Here is a 23622-nt window from a genome sequence, read left to right as displayed (position 1 = left end):
GATTTGTCATCCAACACCCCTTTCTGCACAGAACTAATCAAATGTAGACTGGTCTCTTGCACACCAGGTGAAAAAACTATTTTGGAATAACACAGGGCCACCTTCTCAGTCACTGCCACTGCCCTGGTGCCTCCAGTTCCAGCTGTGAGAGCTGGAGACTGCTTGGTTAGGTGTATATGCTTCACTGGATTGGAATTTTATTATTGCAAGTGGCTTACTAAATTTTACTTAAAGGATATTGAAGAACTATCTTATTTGGTGGGTGGTTTGGTATTTTTCTTTGTTTGCTTTCCTTGTGGTATCCAAACCCAGGAATTGCTGTACCCGTAGTATGGCAGCCAGTTCTTGGCATGTGTTTTGGGGCGAGAGGAATTGTTTATTAAAGAAATATGAGAAAAGAGGTGGCTGAAGATATTAACTGTCTGCTGATTAGGAATTCAAATGGATGGGTAACACAGGGCCTGATTTGAGGTAAAATCGTGCATTCCCAGATCACTCCTGGGCAGCAGAGAGAGGCTCCATTCTGGCTTCACTGCACACATCAACACCGGCTGATTGCTGTGAAACAAGATTTGCCAGAAAGATCAAGAGTCCTCATTTCAAATTCAGTGTTGTTAATGGAGTTCAGAAACAGCCTAAGTGGTCTGTGAACATCAGGCCATATTTAGCTGCGGGGGATTATGTTGAGATAGGAAGACACTTGATTTATCTGTGTTGAGCACAGAGACTGGCTGATGCAAAAAGTACTGACTGACTGATACTCACCCATTTGCACAGCCTTGGTGATCAATCAAAGAAACCTGCAGAGTTGTATCTACTCATAAGGAAGGGTAAGGGGTTGGGGGAGTAGCATAGTGGCTGTAAGTACCTACAGATTTAGTAAAGCTTCAGGTTTTGAGGGGAAGACACTACACTTGATGAATCTATGCAGTTATAAAATTTGGCATGAAAGACAACAAATCTATCAGTGGGTTTGTACTATCAACTTTTGAATTAAGAATTCCAGGTGAACTGATTACACACTTCTGTGGGAGTTCAGAGGACTCAGAATTTAAATCCTATGTCTTACTCATCATTGTCCTGTATAAAAATGGTGAAAAAGCCATTTTCTCTAAATGTTCAGCATTTAGGGGAAAAAAATTGTTGATGCTCTGTTGGTACAGTAAGCTCTAGAGTAGGTAGCATCTTTGTAAATTCTGCACACCGTCTGGCAGGCATTGAAGCAATAGTGCCACACTGCTGGGCAGTAGTTGCCACATTTATCTTTAAAGCAGCATATGGAATGTATCTGGGAAGAGTTAGAGGGTTGCTCTAAGGCTTACATTGTAACATTCCCTTACAATCAGTTAATTCAACCGCGCTGAGTCTCAAGGCATCGGTAATCACTGAATAGAAAAACAAAACAGCAACAACAAAGACAGAAAGAACCCCAAGAAACAAATCATAAAAACAATAATAATAAAAAAGAAGTTGGAGAAACAGACTGTATAAGTGTATGTCGTCCAAGAGAAGCTTTTAAATTGCCAAATACTACAGCATTTAGGAAGCTTCACCGGAACAATACCAACAACAGGAAACAAACTAAAAACTATGCATTGGAAAATACAAATGTGCAGAACAGCTACCTGTGAAATAAACTCTGTATTTCTATGGTGAAAGTGAACAAGATGATATCACTGAATGTATTGGTTTTGCATGGCCTGGTTTTTGGTAGCGGGAGAGGCCACCGAGGTTGCTCCTGTGAAAAGCTGCCCGTGGGGCCGGAGATGTCAGTCTCAATCCGCGCTGACACATGGCGAAGGGGACCGGCTGTGACAGGGACACAGGCGTGAGCCGCGAGAGAGGTCCCGGTCCCGGTCCCGGTCCCGCCCTGTGCTCCGGCCCCGCCCCCGGCCCGGTCCTGCCTCGGCCCCGCCCCGTGCTCCGGCCCCGCCCCCGCCCCGCCCCGCGCACGCGCACCGCCCCACCGCTGCAGAGATGGCGCGGGGCCAGTAGGCGGCGCCTTCGTGTCCGTCTCCTGATCCCGGCCCGGCGCGCGGGATCGCGGCGGCGGATCGGATTCCGGGATTTTTACTCCCCGGCCCGGCCTCATCCCGGCTCGCCGGGGGCTGCCGGACGGACTTTCCGGGATGTGGAAGCTGGTGCCCGCCTCGGGAAAAGGTGAGGAACCCCCAGACGCTCCGGCAGCTGGGCCCGGGCACCGTGGGCCCCCGCTCCGCCCCGCCCCGAGCGGCGCCTGCGCGCGTCCCCGGGCGTGCCGGCGCCGTGGTGCCTTCCATAGCGCCGGCTCCTGCCGGACCTGCGTGTCCCTGCTGCCTCGGGCTCATGGCGCTCTGAATCCGCGTCGCTCTGGGCGTTCGTCCACGGCGAACCCTCCGTATTTCCATGGAGCACTGCCGATCACAGCGCCTGTTAAATCCAGTGGGGCTTCTTTTCGAACCTGTGTGGGATGTCTTAGGGTGCTGCAGGTTTGAGTCCTGCTTTGAAATACCTGGGGACTTGAACTCAAAGGCAGCAACCTCAGAAACGGTGTTTAACTATTGTGTTGATGTTTCAAGGACCAGTTGTTGAACTTCGTGGTGTTTTTTTGCATGCAGAGTTTTGAAACTAAATTGCCTCTATACTTTTCTTCGTTTTCTTGTCTATAGGAGCTTTAGTAATAGGTATCATATAATACTTACATTTGTTTCTAACTGCTTATAAGGAACAGACCTAACACAACTGTATCTGCTCTCTGTTTCCTGGTTCACTGTGAGGAAATTTTTGATTTATTTCCTGGGAGATACAGCACTTAATCCTGCTGAAATGAGCTGACTTACCTCTGCCTGCCTGAAGAGCTGTTGAGTGAATCAAAACACTCTTAATTCTATTCAGAATGATCATTTCTGCGCAGTTCATTTTTTGAAAGTTATTTGCTAGGGTTGATAACTGGAATTTGTTTCTACTTATTCACGTTCACCAAGAAACATTTTTAGTTTTGTTGACTGGTGGTAGCACACCTTTGGGAGAGAGTCAAGCCATTCACTGGGAAGCCACCGTGGGGTCTACGTGACAGGTAAAAAGTATAAGCTAAAGTATAAGCATTGGTCAGAGGCTGAACTTACTAAGTATCAATTTGATTTACATGAAAATCTTACATTCATTAGGAGGACATTTTCCTCTAAACCTCTTAATCAGTTATGAACAAATGATAAAACCTCAAAAAATATGTACCCTTACAAAGGTGTTTTAGAAAACCTATCTTACATTGTGAGTTTTTTTTCTTCTTAATGTTACACTTAATCTTCAAGAAAGCATTGGTAAAAATGTATTATCCTTGAAAAAAGTGTGCTGCCACTTTTGAAACTGCTTTGTCGTAAAATGTATCCTTTTAATAACAGAGCAATGGAGCAACAAAGCAAGAGGTTTTATCTATAAGCTAAATGCATAATTCTAATCAGAATTCAGAGTCACAGAATGTTCTGAGTTAGAAGGGTCCATCAAGGATCATTGAGTCCAGTTCTTAAGTGATTGGCACACATGGGGATAAAACCCACAACTTTGGCATGATTGCACCATGCTCTGACCATAAATGATGCATGGCAAAACTGACATTTAGATGTGCTACAAACTCCTCAGTGTCTCTCCTGTGTGCTTCAGGTATTTTGGTGTTTTTTTCTAAATTGGTATTTTTCTGTCTGTTTATTTCCAGGAGAGCCATATCGGCTTTTAAGTGGTGTAGAATATGTTGTTGGACGCAAGAACTGCACAATTTTAATTCAGGATGATCAGTCTATCAGTCGGAGTCATGCAGTTCTGACTGTAAGTCAGCCTGAAACAAGCCCTGTAAGTAGCCACCATTTTACTGCATTATCACTATAGGGATAATTCAGGCTGCCATGACCATGCATACTCCCATTTTGCTCTCACCAGTTTTATGCATGGAGTAAAACCATTGATCACCTCTCTTTTTTTTTTTTTTTTTTAATCTTGAAATTTATTTTCCCCCCTTAGATTTGTTTGCTTTCATTGAGAAATTTAGTGGCATAATTTTAGTAGTCCAAGCTTCCTTTTATCCCAGAGTGAAGATTCACTAGGAATTTGTATTAAAATAATAATAGCAGGGAAATTATGCAATTAAGTTTCGTTACACAGACAAATTTTAGGTTCTGGGAAGTGCTTCAGTTGTTTTACTGCAGACTTAGTTTCAGTTTCGTTTCACATCATTAATTCTGTATTTGCTTAGGGCATGGAAAAGAAAAATGTACGAAGGAGAATTAGCAATCATCAATTTACTGCCACTAAGTGTTGTGACATTTATGGATGTTTTGAAGCAAGATAGCAGAAATTTAATTTATGTAACCTTATGTAGTGTTTAAAATAAAATATGCAAAATATATTTGTCCCTTTAATACTGCAAATACTGAGTGAGTCCAGAGGAGGGCTGTGAAGATAATGAGGAGATTGGAGCACCTTAGTTGTGAGGAAAGGCTGAGGGATGTGGGCCTGTTCAGCCTGGAGAAGAGGTGACTGAAAAGGAACCTCATCAATGTCCATCAGTAGCTGGGAGGGTGTCAAGAGGATGGAGCCAGGCTCTTCTTGGTGGTGCCAAACAATAGACAGAAGACAGTGACAGAAACTGGAACACAGTTCCATCTGAACATCAGTAAGAACTTTACTGTGAGGGTGACTCAGCACTGGAACAGAGTGTCTGGAGAGGTTGTGGAGTCTGTCTCCTGAGGTACTCCAAAGGAGTCTGGAGACAATCCTGAGTAGCATGCTATAAGGAAACCTGCTTCAACAGGCAGGCTGGATTTGATCACCTCCAGTGGTCCCTTCCAACCTTATCCATTCTGTGAAATAGCATATAACTGCATGGCAGAATTCCATAAAAACAAGCTGTCAGCGTTCTCATTGGCTTGTGAACCACTTTGGAAATCTGACAGTATCTAAATTCTCAAGAGATGCTGGTGTCTCCATGTCCTGCAGTTTGGGGAGGACAAGCATTCCTCATGGAAGGAAGTGCAAGAAAGTGCCCTCAGGTGACCTTAGGCTTTTACTTACTATTCAGCCCAATGCCCAGGATAGCGCTGAGTAGTAGGTAAAATCATAATAAATCTCAGAGCCTTACTAAATTGCACTAGCTCAGGCTTTGGGCCAGTGAATGAGACTGCCATGTGGTCTCCAGAAAGACAAAATGTAATGTCCAAGAAGATGAAGTGTAAGAAGCACAGATGTTTTGAAGCTAAAAACATTTATGTTTTCTCTCATTCCTCTACAGTGAAAAGCAGAAGATAAAGAATTACATATAGCAAGCCTCATTGTCCAAATTCTGTATTTAAGATGTTTTGTGGGCTACTTCTTATTTATCCATTGCTTTGTTCCACAGTGATAATAACTTGTTTCTGATAAAGCTGTCTCATTCTGATAAACTATAATGGCTTGTTTATGTTTATTTTCAGAGTCAGTCTCTCTCAGTACCTGCATTAACAGTAAGAGATACCTCTAAGTATGGTACCTTTGTTAATGGAACAAAACTCAATGGTACTTCAGTCTCTTTGCAGTCTGGTGACAGAATCAACTTTGGAGTCTTTGAGAGCAAGTTTAGGTAAGTGTTTTGATTATAAAATACCAACTAAAAAACGAATTTTTTTAGAAGAGTATTTTAGCATATCATACAAGTTTGCAAGTGATACAGCACTGATGAATTTTTAGAAAGCAAAGGAGGTGAGTAGTATTTTGCCTGTGTTCCACACCTGCTTCTGCAATAGTTTTCCGTAATATTTTTACATAATTTATTTTGACACTAGGAGATTAAAATTGTAGATAAGAAAGCATTGGCATTTTAAAAGATGATATGTGCTGTACAGTTAGTATTTTCAGGCTCTGTCAGGCAAAGAACAAAATCCTACACCAAATGAGAAGAAGGGAGAAAGGCTTACAGTTTGTTGGAGCCCTTGTTAGCTGTTCATGATGTATCAGAAAAGAACTGACATTGCAGGAGGATGTGAACTCATCTTGATGTTCTTTTCCAAATTTAATATGGTAGCCAGTGGTATCTGTTTATTTATAGGAGGAGCTTCTGGAAATGAATTAACAGATAAACAGAATAAGTGTAATGACCATTAAAATTAATGTTAAAGTAACCAGAAGGTGGCTTTGTGCCTTAAAATCTTATTCAGTTTTATCAATGCTGCTGGTATTATTTATTGTTAGGAAAAACTTGGCATTTTTCTCCAATTACTACAATAGATTAATTTTTTATATTTTAGGTAAACATACCTGAAACATGATACAGGAATCATACCTTGAGACCAGATACCTCATGACTGTTATACTGGAAAATTTACAAAGTAGAAAGAAATTTAAATAAATTAAAAATGAAATAATGGAATTTGATATGTTTTGAATTTGATATGGAAGATCTAAAATATATATATATAAAAGCTTATGGTCAAGGATAATGGCAATGTGAGGAAAATGTTACTTGAAATTGCATTCTCTGCGTTCTATGTATTTTTTAAGTACTAATCTGTTGGTGACCTGTCCTGTTGAACATACTTTTGCTTTTGGAGACACACACTCAAATTTCTTCTGATATTCCCAGACCTTGCACTATTCTTGAAGCACTAATTCTGTGTGATATCTGTAAAAGAGCCACTAGTCCATAGAAATATTTCAGACATCACGTCAAATTGTCATTAATTTTTCTGAATAAAAATTAGTATTTTGTTTCTTCGGGAAATTTTAAAGCAGGGAGATTTTATTTTGATCTAGATTAGAGTATGGGTATTTTATTTTTTTCCTTCAGATTTCTGTGAGACTCAAATGTGATAGTTAAGTCAGCTCTGTTCATCAGAATGATTGGCTGAACTAATTTATGCAATACTTTTGCTTGTTCTTTGCAGAGTGGAATATGAACCTTTGGTTGTCTGCTCCTCATGTTTAGATGTAGCTCAGAAAAATGCTTTAAATCAAGCCATCCAGCAGCTTGGTGGCCTTGTAGTGAATGAATGGACAAAAGAGTGTACCCATCTTGTAATGCTATCAGTAAAAGTGACTGTTAAGGTATGTTGAGCTTTTCCCTGTTGATGGAATTGCTTTGCAGTTTTCCCCACAAATGCTAATCAAATGCTCGACCTGTTCAAGATTTTTCTCTACAAAACTATAGTCAACTGTTTGTTTTCCTTGTTTAGAAGATGTGTATCTCAACAGGAGGTTGAAGGGAAAGAAAACAAAAAAAGCCAGTTTTGAAGACCTAGTGGTTTTTATCAATTGCCTTCCACATTTTCATAACTTTAATCAATACACCAATTAAAAGCTAGGCTGTTAGAAGCAAAATAATCCTAGAAGCACAGATCAGTATTGTTTTACTTGTTTGATATTTTCCACATCTTCTATCTTAAAAAGCTAATGTCAGTCGAACTATATGCTAATTCAACTTTTTCTATTCAGTAAATTTGTATTTTCTGTTTTTTCAGACTATATGTGCTTTGATTTGTGCTCGACCAATTATAAAACCAGAGTTTTTTTCTGAATTAATCAGAGCTATTCAGTCCAGGCAACAGTTGCCAAGTCATGAAAGGTAAGTTGCCAAATCATCATGTTTACTGTGTTGCAGAATGAAATTTGTGGGAGTTAGATTATGAGATAACGACACATTTATCTGATAATTTTTGACACAGTATGCAATTCATAGTAATTTTATTTGTGGAGGAATGCTTAATATGATTAACATTTTAATATTCCAGTAATTTTATTTTTCCCATCCCTAGAGTTATAAAATGAGCTCTGGAATTTACTCTATGCTTAGAGATGTTACTGTCTCTAAAAAGGAGCTTATTATTATATTGAAATGTTGCTTCAAATACTTCTGGGAACTGATACATAAAAATAAAGAAATTACACTTTTATAAAAGAAATTGTATCAAGTTTATTTCATTATGTAGACGTATTTTCCCAGTGTGCTTTTAGTTACTGAGTTTACTGTAAACTTTGGTCAGTACAGAGTTAGCCTGACCGTTGAATTCTCTGAAATAGAAGAGGTTTTTAATTATCTGTTGAGAGATGAAGTGAGACTAATGTGCACTTGCCTTCACTAAATGAGAATAAAATATTCATTGTTTTCATGGTTAAATTAACTTCAAATGGGAATTCTTAATTTGGAATCTTTAAATACTGCAGCATAGTTCTTTTGGTTATTTTCTTGATGCGAGTAAATGTCACAATATTTTATGTGACAATTCCATCTGAGCCCATAGTGCTATTCATTTTACTTTGAAAAGGGAGACATTTGTGTTTTGTTTGGGGGTTGTGGTTGTTGATTTTCTATTGTATGAACACATGATTTATACAGGTGAGAAATTCCCACTATGTAAATACATTAATATGTGCATAAATATGCATATATGTTAGGAAATGGCAATTTTCTTTAGTAGATGTCGTAGTAGCCATTGGTAGAATAGTTTGAAGTCTGAGCTTGGGTATATACTAAACAAACTTCTAGTGCTCACATGGAAATAGAAACAAAATGAAAGGATTCACAATAAGCCGTATTTGATATGTGGTAAAATATATTTCACAGAACATAACACTACCTTGTTAGAAAAATAAAGATGCCAATCTAGAGCAATTGGTAGGAGATACTCCTTAGTTTCTAGATGCTGCTTTACATTAGCAGGGTTTATATAATATGTCAAATCAGTCATCTATGAGTGGCTTAAAACTCATTTGTTCTTCAGTTTCAGAAGAAAGGGAGAATCTGAATGGGTTGTAACTTTCCGTTCTGTTTAAACTTCTGCATTGTTTTCTCAGGATGTAAGAAGACTAAACAAACTGTTTAGAACTCTCTGCAATACTTTCCTGGGAGATTTTTCTTTTGTAGTACAGGTCATACAAGTCATCAGAAGCTAGTAATGGGTTGTGCAACTTGAAAATTGTTTGGTCGAATATTCCTGGTAATAATGCTGCTGTTCCTGTCTCTTACAGGAACAAGTAAACAGTGTCTTTATCTTGCAACCAGGATGTGTGTCCATTTAATACAGAAGTGACAGTATAATTGGCTTTCAAGTGCTCCCTAAAAAAGAAGCAGATGGCTATGTTTACCTTTCTGAAATATTTTTTGCTAACTTTTAAGATGCTGAGAGAACCTGAACTGGCTAAAAGGTAGTGACACTAGCAGTGTACACATTATATAGCTTTCAAAGAGAGTTCTGCATCAAGCTAAATGAAACAGCTGATGTATCACATAGATCTATGTTTAAAATAAATGCTGTATTTTAAATAGGTCATGTTTTTGCAATGTAGCTTGTGGGAAGATGCTAAAAATTTACTTAGCAGCTATTTTCATTAAATTTCCAGAAATACTTCTAACTTCAACTGACAATCTCTCTATTGTGCATTGTACCTAGAGCCTGGGGCAATACTGGTTTGGGTGTGAAACAGGAAAAGTATATCGAGATGGCAATACTAGGTGATGCTGTTCATTAAATCTTTACTATAACTATAGAGCTGGTCCCTCCCAAAAAATCTAGGGAAACATTATCTTAAAAAGAAAGAAATTAATTAAAGCATATTTTTTGTTTATAGTAAGGCTTCATGTAATGGCAAACCTGCAGTTCCCATATGAATGTGGGACTTCTTGAGTTTATTTTTATAGTGTTACCCCAGTCCTCTGGTACTCTCTGACAACCTATGCAAAGAACAATAACCAAAGATTTCACAAATGGCTGCATGAGCACAGTCCTGTATTAAATAATGTGTTTTATTACTGCAGGCCAGTGTCAATAATGCAGGGCTTTGAAAAAGAAGAAAAGTAACAGTTTTTAACAGAAACTCACCAAGAATCAAAATCTATGTATTGAGAGATTCAAGATTGTAGAGGATCTTTTCTAGATAATAGTGTTACTATTAAAAACTTATGAGGCCAAATATGAAGAGAACTTCATAATCCTGCTTGCAAAAGACTGTTGCCTTTTGAGCTTAGGTCAGCATTGGATAAGAGTCTATAAGAAAATCAAAGGTAATTTTTTGGGTTTTTTTGGAGACAATCATCAGTTAAAGTTGTTTGCTGAAGTTAAAATTGGAAATTTAAAAATATATTTATAAAGAAACTATAGTCTGCTTTCAAAATAGTGAAAACTGTTGTTGTTTAGTTTTTACTTGTCCTTTCATCTTTAAAGATGACTTTGTCCCTTGTATTTATCTTAGGTTAATAACTGTCTCTGTGAGACTCACTATTAGCAGTCTTCTGGCATAATGACTAAAGTCTGAATTGCCCTATTTCTACTTGAAATTAGTAGGCTGTATCATATCTATTCAATTTCAATGCAGCAATATTTTTGTAAACAGATTCGAACAGGCTGCTGAAATAGATCAAATATTGCCTTTCAAAATCTGGTGGATTTAGGTTGCCTGATTTTCATTGTGTACATATAGTTTGAAGAATTGACTGTGAAGAACACATAAGAATGAAGATTATTTAAAAGCACCTGTAACTATATAGCACATTTTAGCCTATCATAATTGAATTGTGTATTTGGATGAAGTAGAAAATTCATGTGCTTATTTTTGTGTTCAGCTTGAAATATATGAATGTTCAGTGTTTGAGGGATGTTTTCTGTTTATAGATGCTTGATTTTTTTTTCCCAAAGTGTCAATATTTCAGCATTTCATATGTTTCGTCCTTAAAATCTGCCAATCTTTGCTGTTAAACTGAATTCTGTTGGTGTGTTTCAGCATCTTTTTTTGTTTTCCTACATAGTAGTATGAAAAGGATATATAATCAGCAGTCAGAATAAAGATAAGTAGTTCTGTGATCAGCCAAACTATGTACATGATCAGCTGTTTGGATACAGATGTGGTATAGTTTGGTTAAAAGTTCTTGTTTCTGACACGTGCCTTCATCTTGCTCTGTCCAAACTGCTGTAGCAGTGAATATGTAGCTCAAAGATTTTGCAAGTATCCTGAAATTATTAGTTAGATGCATGTCCTAACTCTTGAGGCTTTTCGTGGTCTGGGCAGGCTATCATTAACTGGAGCTGAGGTCCCAGGCTGTGACAAAATTTAGGGCTTCAGGGTAGAATTTTATTTTTGCCTAATATGTTTCCCAGCTAAACTCCTGCTTATTTTGCCTGTATTGGACAAAACAGTAGAGAATCTGCAGAGTGAATCCCTTCAGTTCTCTATCCCACCAGCAAGAAAAGTGTACTTGTCTGCTGTCATATTATAGGCTATTCTCGAGTGTGGTGGTACAGAATTTCTTGACACAGTAGAAGAGAATGAGGGGTGACTGTCTCCACGTGGAGGGTAGAGGAAGAAAGAAGTAATTTCATGTGGAGTCTTACAATTATCTAGAGTAAGTGCAGAATGAAGTTGCAGTCCCATTTGTCAGTACTGTTAGTAAGAATGTGGATATGTGTAGAACAGTTGGGTTGAATGCATTCCTAAAAGTATTTTCTTAGTTACTGAATGGTCTTGTATTTGTTGTTAAAAAAATAGTGGCTCTTTTTCTTCTTAACAATCTCTTGAAAATTATTTATGTAAGTGATTTTAACAGAGAAATGTAGGATTTTAACTTCAGAACTTTATTCTGAAGCAGAAAGGACTATGAGTCAGTACTGATAATTGAATCTGAATTTTCTAACTTGCATTTTATGTTCTTGCAGCTTTTATCCTCCAGTTGATGAGCCTTCCATTGGCAGTGAAAACCTGGATTTATCTGAGCGTCATGAAAGGAAAAAAATATTCAGTGGAAAAACTTTTGTTTTTCTAACTGCCAAGCAGGTAATCACAAAAATGTTGCAGGGGTAGGTAGCTAAGTACAGGTTTGTTCACTCTGAAATCACACTCATTCTGGGTTCATCAGAAAAGAAGGAATTCTGTGTATTTATCCTACAGTACAGTGGCCTAAACAAGATAAAATGTAGAGGAGGAGCAGAATATATTCTGTCTGCAGTAGTGCATCAGTGAGAACCACTGCCCTTATACTTCTCTATTCTGATACCTCTAAACTGACTGCATTCTAAGATTTTTCTTTTTCATTTGCATTCTGTTTTTAGCACAAGAAACTGGGTCCAGCAGTTGCTCTTGGAGGAGGGGAAGTAAAGTTGATGACAGAAGGAAGAAAAGAAATGCCTTTGCTACTTTCTCCTGGAGTTTGTGTAGTTGATGTGGGTTTGACAAACTCTCAGACCTCAGGATCTGTCTCTATTACAAACTGGACTGATTCCATTCTGACTATCTTGGAAAGGTGCAGCATTGTTCTCTTGTACAGCGGTAGGATAATTTCAGAATTTCTACAGAGACTTAGTCATGGCGTTTGCATACATATTTAAGCAGGGGGCTGCTTATAAAAAGGGCATTTTTAAATTGTTCTAAGTATTTAGCAGAATAACTAAAATCTCTTGAAGTAGGAAAGAAAGGACTTGGCAGTTCCATGAGGATTTGCTGGAATTTCTATTTTCCTTTTTTTTTTTTTTTTTTTTGTAGAACTCAGTTCTACAAAAATTCATTATAATGAAGCTGCTTTAAAATTACAGGCAGCAAGTAGTTCCTCTTCTGCTATTTAAAAGAAGTTAAAATTAATATATTCTAAGAATGCAAAATAGTACAAAATGCACAAGTAGATAATTTATGATAGTTCATTAATTATATGTATTTCATCAAAAAAAGAGATGAGATGGCACCTTGAGGTCATGTGATTTATTGTCATGTAATTAACTGTTTTTGAAGAATGTTAAATGCAAATTAGTTTTTGTTTTGGTGGTAGGTTTTGTTTGAGAGGGCAGACTGTGTTATAACATTATAGATGTTAGGATTATCATTATGCCATTTTTTTAAAACAATAAAACAAAATCTCAATCCTTACATGTAAACCTAGTTCCCCTAAATTTTCCTGCTGGGTAGAGAAGACAGTGCTTAATCTCTCCTAGTGGCTGTAGTACAGAAGATGGCTGGGGGGCCTGACGTGTAAGAAGCGGTCACGTCTTCCAAGTCTCTTTTCACACATACTTGAATCAGAAGTAGAGCATAATTGGTTAAATGCCCAAAAGTCAGGAAAAGAGAGCTGTATGAGCCAGATTACTGGAGCTAGACAGTAGCCATGGCATCAGGAAATACGGGAGTTCATCCATACAGGACATGGCTATAATGAAGGATATTTGTGCTAACTTAGTCTGTTGGGAAAAACTGTGGTGTAGGCTGACTTTTTTTTTTTTTGGAGGCGGAATGGAATATTTTGTACATTGTGTACTTTGTACCTGTACTCATTTGCCTATTTGTTTTTGAATCTGTACTGAAAAACTTTTTTTTTTTTTTTTTTTTTTTTTTAATTTGGATATTAACAGCAAGAATCTTAGAGCTATTCCAGAGGCAGAAATTGGATTGGCAGTTATCTTCATGTCTACAGAAAAATATTGCAACCCTCAAAAGCAGCCTGCTTCCAAAGGTAATTTTATTAAACAGTCTCAAAGGGGCAGTATTTCTTTTTGTATAAGAGCATGAGTTGTGATGTTCAAGTTATTTTGTTTTTCAAGACCACTAAAAAGAGTGGCATTCTATGAAAAATGTACACGATTCCAAAGAGGTAGTTGGTTTTTAATGGCCTTGCAGTAAATTGCAGTGAAAATTATATAATTCTGAGATGCAAATAAAAAAGTAGATATAAAACTAGCCTAAAAGGCAGACACATAGAACAGTGACCTTGAAAGGAAAGGTACTTTAAAAACATCTGCAGTTCATATTTTTAGTGACCATGAATTCGCATGTATGTGGTAGTTTGAATTCCATGCTATTCTGTCTTTCTGTATAAGACTGGGGTAATCAGGAAGTACAAGATGAGTGTCAGAAATCAAGAGAATAAGAATGGAAATAATTTGTTAAGGCTTGCTCTTTTTTTTCTTTTTTTGCCCTTTTCACAAAACAGAATTTGCTTTAGGAAAATACAATCACCTCCTGCACAGTTCAAAACTAAAAATAATCTTTCCATAAGTTGAGACATAATTGCCACATTTGCTGAAGTAGTAGTTTGGGAGTGGATATTCCAAGACTTGAAGCTTGTATTTACTAATGCAGTAATAAATGTCTTTGAGAGACAGAAAGAGGTTTTGTTTGTCAAATTCTCTTTTCATGCCTATTCCTGTTACTCTATATTTTGTTGCTATGAAATTTTCAGAATTACATTTCATAGATTCTGTTTTGTACTACAAAATGTTGTATCAGGTAGAAAATCCTACCGTTATTTTTAAAATCTAAGAAAAAAAAACATAGGTTTGTCTTTACGTGTAGGAACATTTCTTACTTGAAAAATGTATTTTGAATAGGGAAAGACATATATGCAGTACTGGCAGAGATGCTGATTCTTATTTCTAGTCTGAATTATTCAGCTGGATAAAAGTTAAGTGGTCTGAAATTGTGTAAACAGACTGTATATCAGGGTTTAAAGGGAGCAGTGTTTAAAATTGAAAAAACTTGTATCCCAGATACAATAATCACATCAGAGATCGCCATAAAGGAGTAAACATAAGGAATTTTGTGCTCTTGACAGTTTTGCACGATCTACATATTGCATTATATATATTTTATTTTTTGCATAAAATATGTACCACATGACTTTTTAAGTATATTATGTACATATTGGTATATGATTTCCCATTATGCTTCATTTTTATTTAAGCAGAATTCCAGTACTTAATCTGTAGAATATTTAACAAAATCTGAATTCTAGAATATGGTCCTTCAGAACTATTTTGGTCAGTTTTTTAAAAATTAATAAATCTGCTTATTTTTTAATTAATACTGCTTTAAGATAATTTTACAAAGATCTCACATGATCAGGTAGTAATGTGTGATTGCATGTGCAAAGAAACACAGATTGGATATTAATCTTCTAAGTCTTCTCTCGTGTTGGTCTTGCAGCTGTACCTGAAAGTTCTGCATCAGCTGTCAAAGGCCGGGCCATTTCCCAGAGTCTGGCTGTGGATGAAACCATAATGCCAACTGCTGCAGATAGCAGCACCTTATGCATAGCTGATACAGAAGAGCAGACACGGTAAAGTATTCATGGGGATTTCTAAGCTAACACTTGCACATAAAGCAGTTGTTTGTGGCAGAGGAACTGTTAGAAATGCTATTTATGAAATTGCTGTCACTTCTCTACAGTGAGATATTTTCTGCTTTTGAGTACTAGATTACAGAAAGCATCCCATAGGACTTAGATGACTTCCAGATGCAAATGTAGATACTGTTTATCTGTCTTGACTGTCTGAACTACTACAGGTTTTCAAGCCATTTCACAATTATAAAAATATATTGATCATAGCAGATTTTATGGTTTGTTTTTAGCACATTGATTGTAAGTTTATTCAAAATATAGGTATAGCTTTTTTTAAAAGTGTATCTCTGATTTGGTGTATCTCTGATCCTGTGTGTCATTCATTATTTCTTTCCTCTCTAATCCAGTATGGAGATAGAGAATACTTCCCAGGTGCAGAGACAAAGGAAAAGGGCTTTCCAGGGTACAGCTGCTGTAAAGAAAAACAGCGGCACGAGTGGCAGTGTAAATGCAGGAACATCGATACCTGGAGGGAGCAGAACATCTGGGTTCAGCCAAAGAAGTCAGCCTGTCTCACCACCTAAGAGCTCAGAATCTGACAAACCTTGTGTGAGTGCTTCACGTCACCAGTCGAACTCAATTACAAATTACTTCCAGGTTACTAGAAAAAGGTGTGTTGAAATGTTCTTGGCATTACTTCCCTTCTTGGTATGTTCAAGCTGTTTCTGGAAAATTTTAACTCAAGCAATGTACTTTAATTTGACACATACTTGAAAAGGTAATTTTTAGATTGAATTCCTAGACTGGAAGGTTTTTCCTCAAAGCTACTTTAAATTTCACAATGCAGCCCTTTAAACCCCAGAAGCTCTTGTAGGTACAGCTAATTATACTCAAAAATGCTTTTGTAATTTTTTTCTTTTGTAATTTATTTCTGGCTAAGGGAAAGAACTGAAGAAGAAGAAACATCTGTACCCAAACTAGCAAAATTGGAGGAAAGGTCATCACCTCTTCCCAAGGGCACTGAATCCACAAGGTCCTCAATCTGCAACAGTGAAGCAAAACAACATCAAAAGAGAAATAACATCCTGGACCCAAACCCCAGTTTTGCAGAAGACATGGGTGTAAAGCTTATGAGGGAAAGTGTCAAACTAACAAGTGATAGAACAGACACTAAAACCACTTCTAGTGAAAATCATGCACCAAAAAAGAGAAAGGAATTAGATGATTTATCTGAAGATATAGAAACACTAGAAATGGTGTTTGGAAGTGGAGATGTAGACTGGGAAGATCAAATGGCAGATCATGACCAGGAAGCTGCAAGAAATAAACGAAGAAAACCTTTGGAAGCCAAAGGTAGCAGGATTCAAGAAGCAAATGTAAATCAGCAAGAGGAGAATAAAGTATTGGTAAGTTTTATATTCTTCTCAGATGCCTAATCTGGAAATTTGCAACTTTGTTAGGAAAATGCACTTAGCTTCTTTAAGGACGAGGCTGCCTGCATACAGAAAGTGGCTTTGTAAAATTTGTTTGCTTAAATCTTGTACATTAATTTTTAAATCAGAATGATTAATCTTTTGCATGTGAACATTGCAGTTTTACACCTACCTGAATGGTTTTTTTATTTTTCTTGGCGTTTTTTTCTTTGTGAATTGAAAGCTGCTTGTATTCTGAACTTTTCCTCTTTTTTTTTCACTTTAGATACTGTAAGTAGAATAGGAGAATACATCCATCATCCAAGAAAATCTTCTCATATTGCTTGTTTCTATGTTAATTATAATGTTGTTATTTATTCTAAGATAGTACTCAATTATTTTTATGTAATTAATTTTCTAAAGAAACTTCTAGTTGACCTGTTCTGTTGAATACCACAGTAGTGTGCAACATCTTTTAAGTCAGTCTTTTGATCTCATGTGAAAGATTATTAAAATTCCTGTATGAGGAAAAACCAAAAACAAAGAAAACCAAAACCAAGAAAAACAATAGCAAAACCAAAACACAGCTTGTGTTTTCGTGATTATTTTTCTGTTTTTGTTTTTGACACTAAGGAAATTTTCTAAAACATATGAAGAAAATAATATACCTTGAGTTAACAGTGGTCAGTATGTTAATAAAAAGAAAGGCAGGTTTGTAAAGGAAAACAATGTTGAGAGGTCTAGACTATTAATAATACAATAGGAATAATAGAACAAGTTAATTTTTTATTTATTTAAAATAATATTTTAATGCTTACTGTCCAGTCAATTTACAGTGTAGGCAGTGTTTGTGTTCAAAAATTTGAATGCATGATGGACTGTAATCTTCAAGATTGCTTGGACCATATAAAAATTAGTAGTTGCCTGTGCATCCTTAGGTCAGACCAGCTTGACCACCTTGTTGATGCTTTACTGGAGTTTGCTTCTGGTGAAGTGTGAACTTCATTATAATCCTTTTTTTGTATGTGTGTTACTAACAGGCAAACTTTAAAAGACAAGTCCTTTAATTTAGAGAATTTTGTTTCTTGCTTTTTATACTATCAACAAGTAGGTTTATTAGGTCTGACCATATTGATAGACTAAAACTGGTGCTTGGAATAGTCTGTTAAATTTTGTTGCTTGGTGCTTGGAAGTTTTCCTAGTCTTAACTCCTTGTCAGGATTCTGAAGGAGAAACAAATTTTATGTGCAACTGAACTGGTACTTTGGCAGACATGCACTTAAAGATTTTTGCAGAAAAGAAGTCTTCTCATAATTTAATAATGACCTACTTTATTCATGTAAAATATATTTCCAGTGGACCAGGAAGGAGATTACATGATACAGGCAAATTTGGTAACTGTTTTCTGTAAGTATAGATGCATCTTGTATATCTGGCAAGACAAAGAATGTGAGTAATTGACTCAAAGCCTACAGGGTGCATAAAGCTGATTTGGTATTTTATCAACCATTGAAAATAATTTATGTAATGCCAATCTGTTTAAAACTATAGGACATAATCAATCTGCAGAATACTTTCTTGTCCTGGTAATGAAATATCCTTTCTGCACACAGGTACACTTCAAATATTAAATTGAAAATGCTACATTTTATGTTCAAAAGCTTTTACAGTTTTCCAGAACCTGTCAGGACTTTGAACATTGTACAGATGGACAATATAATAAAGAAAAAAACCGGAAGTGAACAAATAATAGTGATTTTTTTAATAGAGAAGACCTCAAACAATTGTTACAGTGTGCATAAAATCATAAAAAATTTGAAGTGCAGGGCATTTTTTTTCTGTCTAAAAATTTGTGTTGGTTTGAATATGTTTATTCTACTATAAAGAGCAGAAAACAATTTTATGTAATTAAATTCTCATTTCATTTCAGTTTTATATTTAAAATAATTTTTAATCAAATAGAAAGAAGAGGAACTTGGATCAGTTCTAACTTCAGAAATGAAAAATAATATCAAGCAAGAGTCACAAGACTTGGTAAGTTAATTGTAAGTTTGAACAGTGAGCCTTAAGAAGTATTACAAAAACACATAAAAATTTTGCTCTTAAGAACACAGCATTTTTGGATCCTATTTCTGACTAAAGGAGGTTTGCAAGATTGTACTCCTTAACATAATCATATGTAAATTTGAAGAGTGCAGTCCTGCTTGTAGACTGTGGAAAAAAAGAGCACTTGTAGTTCATCTGTGTGCTTCTGTAATGGCATTTGAGTGGATACTTAAAGATGACTGAAACTGCATGTAATTGTATTTAGCCTTCAATGTAGTTAATACTTGTACTGGTGTTTTCTTAGATTACTGCTTAAAGACCTGCCAGAGATGTAATCTTGTCTGCTGTAAGATCACAACTAGAATGGAAGAGATGGAGCACTGGGAAAATAGATGTAATATACAGTGATTAACAGTAGATTAGTGTGCTAATTTTTTGTAGGTAAGATGAAGGAAGGAAGGAGAGGAGAATTGCTTGGAGTGGCAGTGAGGCAGAGGAAAAGGAGACTAGGCTAAATGAAACTGAAATTAAAAAATTCTGAAGAGATAGAGTGTGAAGCCAGTCAGCAAGGGGCAGAATAATACCTTTTTACCTACATACAAAAAAGAGCCCAAGAAGAGAGAATGCTGAGCAGGTATACGAGAGTGCAGGGTCAGCTCAGATCAAAGGACTTTTAATTAAATTTTGCTATAAAACAACGGTACTGCATCTGGGCTATAGCTGTCCTTTAATGTTGCTTGTGAACTTGTCTTGCATGCAGACATCCTCTGGAATCCACATAGATGCAGCCCCAGGCAGCAAAATGTGCATGCAGACTTGCTGGCATATGAGCGTTCTCATGGAAAAGAAAAATCTGGTGTATTGATCAGATTCATCTTACAGCCCTAGAGTTGGGCAGATATTTGTAAGCTAGAACTGAGCTGAAGATTTTCAACTTTGTCTGCCATGGAGTATTTCAATACATATTTAAACACATGCAAAATAAATATACTCTATTCATGGTATACAAGGAGGCCGACAAGTTCATACAGCAGATTCTAGCTCTGCTGCTGCTTCCCCTCACTGATTTGTAATCCTAACTTTTGCTTCTCTCTGCTCCTGATAACTTCCCTACAGTTTGTACTGTTAGATATGCTGTATGTCTGTTCACACACTTTAATGCTTCCTCCTTTTTTTTCCCCACATAAGAACCACAGCAAACTGGAAGATGACTCCAGCAATCTTCCTAGCAGGCTTTTGTTGACAGAGTTTAGATCGCTGGTTGTCAGCCATCCAAGACAGAACAGTCATCTTCCTGGAAATACCAGCTATGAGGGAAAGAAAAATTTCAAAATGTTCAGAAAGGTTAGTGTGTTTTTTAAATGGTCACAAGATGGCACTATTTAAAAATACTAAAAAGTGTTGCCTTTAGATTGTAGAAATATTTTACTAAAGATTTGATAATAACTAAAGAAATAAACAATTTAAGTACCATATCATACTGTAAACAGATATTTTGTTAATTGACTGAAGAAGTATCAGGTTGACAAAGGCTTATCTCGTGCTAGATTATTTAAATACTTGTTCCAGCTGTAGCTTGGAATATGTTGCTAAGTGATAGCTACCACAACTTCTGGGTGTACCTCCAAAAGCTAGCTAGCAATTCCACTTCTCCAAAGGCCTGTATATACAGCATAGACTGATTCAGAGTCCTCCATTTTTAAATAATAAATCTTGGATTTCTAAATAGAACTAAATCTATATCATACAAAAGTAAGATGATTGCTTGCTTGGGTCCTGAAGACAATTGCAAAATGATTCTTAGTGTTCAGTGTAAAAGTACCACTTCAGCTTATATTAAAAATAAAAGTTAAAATCATATGTTACAAGATGACTAGAAAGGCATTTCAGTAAAATACTGTTTATAGAATGTGATCACATAATACTACTTCCTGGGAGTATGCTCTCATTTTTAGACAGAGTTTTAATTTTCTGATAATATTTTCTTTTCCACCATTTTGTAACAGATACTTATACAGTCTGACAATAAAATATAAACTGATTTCTATCAATATTTTAAATTCCACTTAATGCACTATGAAATTTATTTAGCATATATAACTTACCAGATGTGTTTTTGCTTGTTTCTTTTGGTAAAAGGAGGGAGTTAACAGCTTTCTTTAAATGCTTTTTTAACTTGAGTCACTTTTAAATATGATCTTTGAATGTTCAAAGAAAGTCAGGCAGTCTTTCTTCTGTGATACCTGAATAGACTTTTTGAATTTGATAAAATAGATCTTCTGCTTGCACTCTGCTTGCCTTGTAGTTGTAAGAATTTATTGTCCAACAGGTAGCTTACCCTGGGGCAGGACAACTTCCATGCATTATTGGAGGATCAGATTTGATTGCTTACAATACTAAGAAGAATTCAGAGCTAGAAGACTGGTTAAGGCAAGAATTGGAGGTAAGAAATTATTTTTTAAGCATGATCAAATAAAAACTTGACTAATGTAAGTGATCATTACTGGAATACTTCAGGATTTTATTTTTTAAATAAAACCTCATCCAGTTGGTTGTCTACACATGCTCATGGGAGCATGTACAGTAGAAAAGTTACTGAATGTCAGAGGTCAGTGGTAACACTCATCTTTTTCTGGTTATTTAAATTCATTTTGCATGCAACAATCATATAATTAAAAATATAGAAAGCAAAATTGTTAACCTAAATGAGAACAATCTTTTGATGAGCAAAATAAGTGCTATGTAAACTTTTGAATTGTAAAAATGTGACAGGGAGCTGAAAGAATTTTTGTATGGCTGTGTTCAAATAGTTGTACAGTACAGTTGATATTCTAGTCTTGAATAGAAAAGAAAAGAAAATGCATGAGTAAAACTGTTGGAGTATACTGAAAAGATGTAGTAAGAATAAATTTAATATTTTTTTCTCCTGTGCAAATCTCTAGATATAAAAGTCCTAAAAAAACACTTATCATGGCAGTTCTCTAGCACTTTCGTTTTCCAGTAATTTCCTTAAAATACTTGCTGATGAGTCATATTGTTTTCACAGCCTGATTGAGATCTTGTTGCATCAACACTTCTTATCTCATTTTTTTAATCCCTGAATATAGATAATGCTAATTAAAATTCCTTTTATACACAAATAATCAAATTAAAAAAATCAATATTTCTATAATGGTGCTCAAAACCAAAAAAAAACATTTCTGACCAAAATTGACACCTTCAAAATCTATTTAATTTACTAGTTGGTAGCAGTAACCAAATTTCTGTAGTGAAATAACTTGTCTAATGTGATTATGCACTAAATGGAGTACATAGAGAAAACTTACTTCTTTGGGAAAAACTGTGTTAGTGCAGGAATATTGTTTTTCTAGATGGTTCATTAGAATTATCCTTAACAATACAATATTACATAAACTTTCTCAGGAACAAGACAGACGTGCAAGAGAAGAATCACTTGCTGATGATCTCTTTAGGTAAGAGTTTTATGTTTGTACGTAGAAAAATGTGAATTTTTTTGCATCACATTTCTTTGGACAGATTTTGAACTTGGAAAAGACTGCTTTGACTATTCTTTTCAAAATTTCATATATTCCCATGTATAGAATGTAGTCAAACTGTTTCAGCAGTTTCTCTGGGGAAAAAAAAATAGTTACCCAGGTTCGTTTAACATGGGAAATGGGAGGATATTGGAACACTGGAAACTGGGAGTTTTGAATTTTCTGTGCTGTTAGGCACTGATTTTTAAAAGAATATTGCTTTTGACAATGCTGAGGTGAGATGGAGGAGTTCATGACTGTCTGTTACTTCATTTTTGAAGTCTGAGTTGTATAGTAAAAACTGCTGGAAGTCTGAGTTGTATAGCAACAACAGTGACTTCTAATACTTTCTAGCTATGTGGTGATGTAATTTGGCTCACAAGTTGTCACATTTTCCTGTCTAAGCAAAAAGTCTTGATGAATGATAGCAGAACTAGTGGAAGTAAAACTGCCTAATCATTCAGTTGTATCTTTAAGTTATTCATGCATGAATACAAAACACATGGGACTTTCAAAGAAATGACAGGATTTTGGGAGATGAAGCCCAAATGGAGAAGGCCAAGGGATAGGAGTGTCAAGAAGAGTCAAACTATAAGCATATTGCAGTAAATCAGGCAGCTATTCAGTATATCCAAAAAGTAGCTCTAAATTTCTAACAGTCAATCAGAAGCTGTATAAAGGGCAAGGTAGGGCAAGTATCTGCTTTATGTAGGAGTAGGAAGCAGCAGAAAGGTTTTGTCTGGATGAGTTGTGGCCAAATGTACATCAGTGTAAACATACAGGGTCCCTGTTCCCTCTCTCCTTTTTTGTTGTTTTGGTGTCCTTTTCCAGTAGAGAGCTTAGCGTTGGGACGGTAAAGGCTTGGAGAAGCTTGTTCATGCATCAGATATGAAGGTTGTAAGTAGTTAGGAAATCTGAAAATTTCATTATCAGTTATCTTAAGTTTGTACACAAGCTGTACCTTATGCATCCTTCAGTCAAATAGTAGTAACTGTAGTTAATTACGGAGTGTAGTCAGGGAAAGGATTGAACACTGGCCATTCCCTTCTTATGAATATATAATAAAGTTGTTTGTATCACATTGTACATCTATATAAACTTTGAATATCATTGTTTTACTTATTAGTGACAAATTTTATTTTTTTGTTGCAGATATGATCCTAACGTGAAAAGAAGAAGATAAATTGTGACCTGGATTTACAGTGTTTCTTTGGCAAAACCTGCTTTCTGTTCCTTAGGTTTCCTGGTTACAGTGTGTATGATATTCCTATATATGACCATTTGAATATCTCTTATTGTAAGACATGTTTTGTAAGTCTTACTTTTATTAAAGAAAAAGAAAAATTCCTTTGACTGCTTGGCACTTACAGATTGCACCATTGTCAAGACCTTCCCATTATTCACTTCAAAGGAATGCTCAGTAAAATACTTAAGATTTCATTTTAGGCTATTTTTAATGTTTGGTTATCAGTACTATTTTGGGAAAAAAGGAAGTTAGCATCAGGCTATTTTTTTTTTCAGAAAGGCTTTGTTAATTAGGTATTTTCAAGGGTATTATCTTAATAATTGAAAATCTGTTGAGGCTGAGATGCAACTG

At 36.1% G+C, this 23622-nt stretch overlaps 1 protein-coding gene across 4 annotated transcripts; it reads left to right on the top strand.

Annotated features, from left to right (window-relative positions):
* Positions 1-1970: 1970 nt before the first annotated feature.
* Positions 1971-23372, top strand: NBN (nibrin). 4 transcript variants are annotated; one of them, XM_014870765.2, is made up of 16 exons: positions 1971-2160; positions 3692-3825; positions 5442-5587; positions 6888-7047; positions 7461-7564; positions 11646-11763; positions 12039-12229; positions 13326-13426; positions 14896-15028; positions 15439-15702; positions 15972-16437; positions 18406-18477; positions 19678-19833; positions 20819-20932; positions 21913-21962; positions 23178-23372. In XM_014870765.2, the coding sequence occupies exons 1-16, from the start codon at positions 2130-2132 to the stop codon at positions 23206-23208; spliced, it is 2271 nt and encodes a 756-aa protein (XP_014726251.2). In that variant the 5' UTR covers positions 1971-2129; the 3' UTR covers positions 23209-23372. The 4 variants fall into 4 exon arrangements, with proteins under 4 accessions (XP_014726251.2, XP_088033099.1, XP_088033103.1 ...); XM_088176977.1 differs by lacking the exon at positions 1971-2160 and adding an exon at positions 2256-3055; XM_088176987.1 differs by lacking the exon at positions 1971-2160 and adding an exon at positions 2271-2468.
* Positions 23373-23622: the final 250 nt, after the last annotated feature.

This window comes from Sturnus vulgaris, chromosome 1, assembly GCF_052056855.1.
Source record: "Sturnus vulgaris isolate bStuVul1 chromosome 1, bStuVul1.hap1, whole genome shotgun sequence".
Classification (NCBI taxonomy): domain Eukaryota; kingdom Metazoa; phylum Chordata; class Aves; order Passeriformes; family Sturnidae; genus Sturnus; species Sturnus vulgaris.
This window is presented reverse-complemented; position numbering and strand designations above follow the sequence as displayed.

Coding starts and splice junctions, on each gene's coding strand:
- NBN (XM_014870765.2), top strand. CDS start 2,130: ATGTGGAAGCTGGTGCCCGCCTCGGGAAAAG. Junction 11,764..12,038: donor TTTTTCTAACTGCCAAGCAG/GTAATCACAAAA, acceptor TTCTGTTTTTAG/CACAAGAAACTGGGTCCAGC. Junction 15,703..15,971: donor TTCCAGGTTACTAGAAAAAG/GTGTGTTGAAAT, acceptor TTTCTGGCTAAG/GGAAAGAACTGAAGAAGAAG.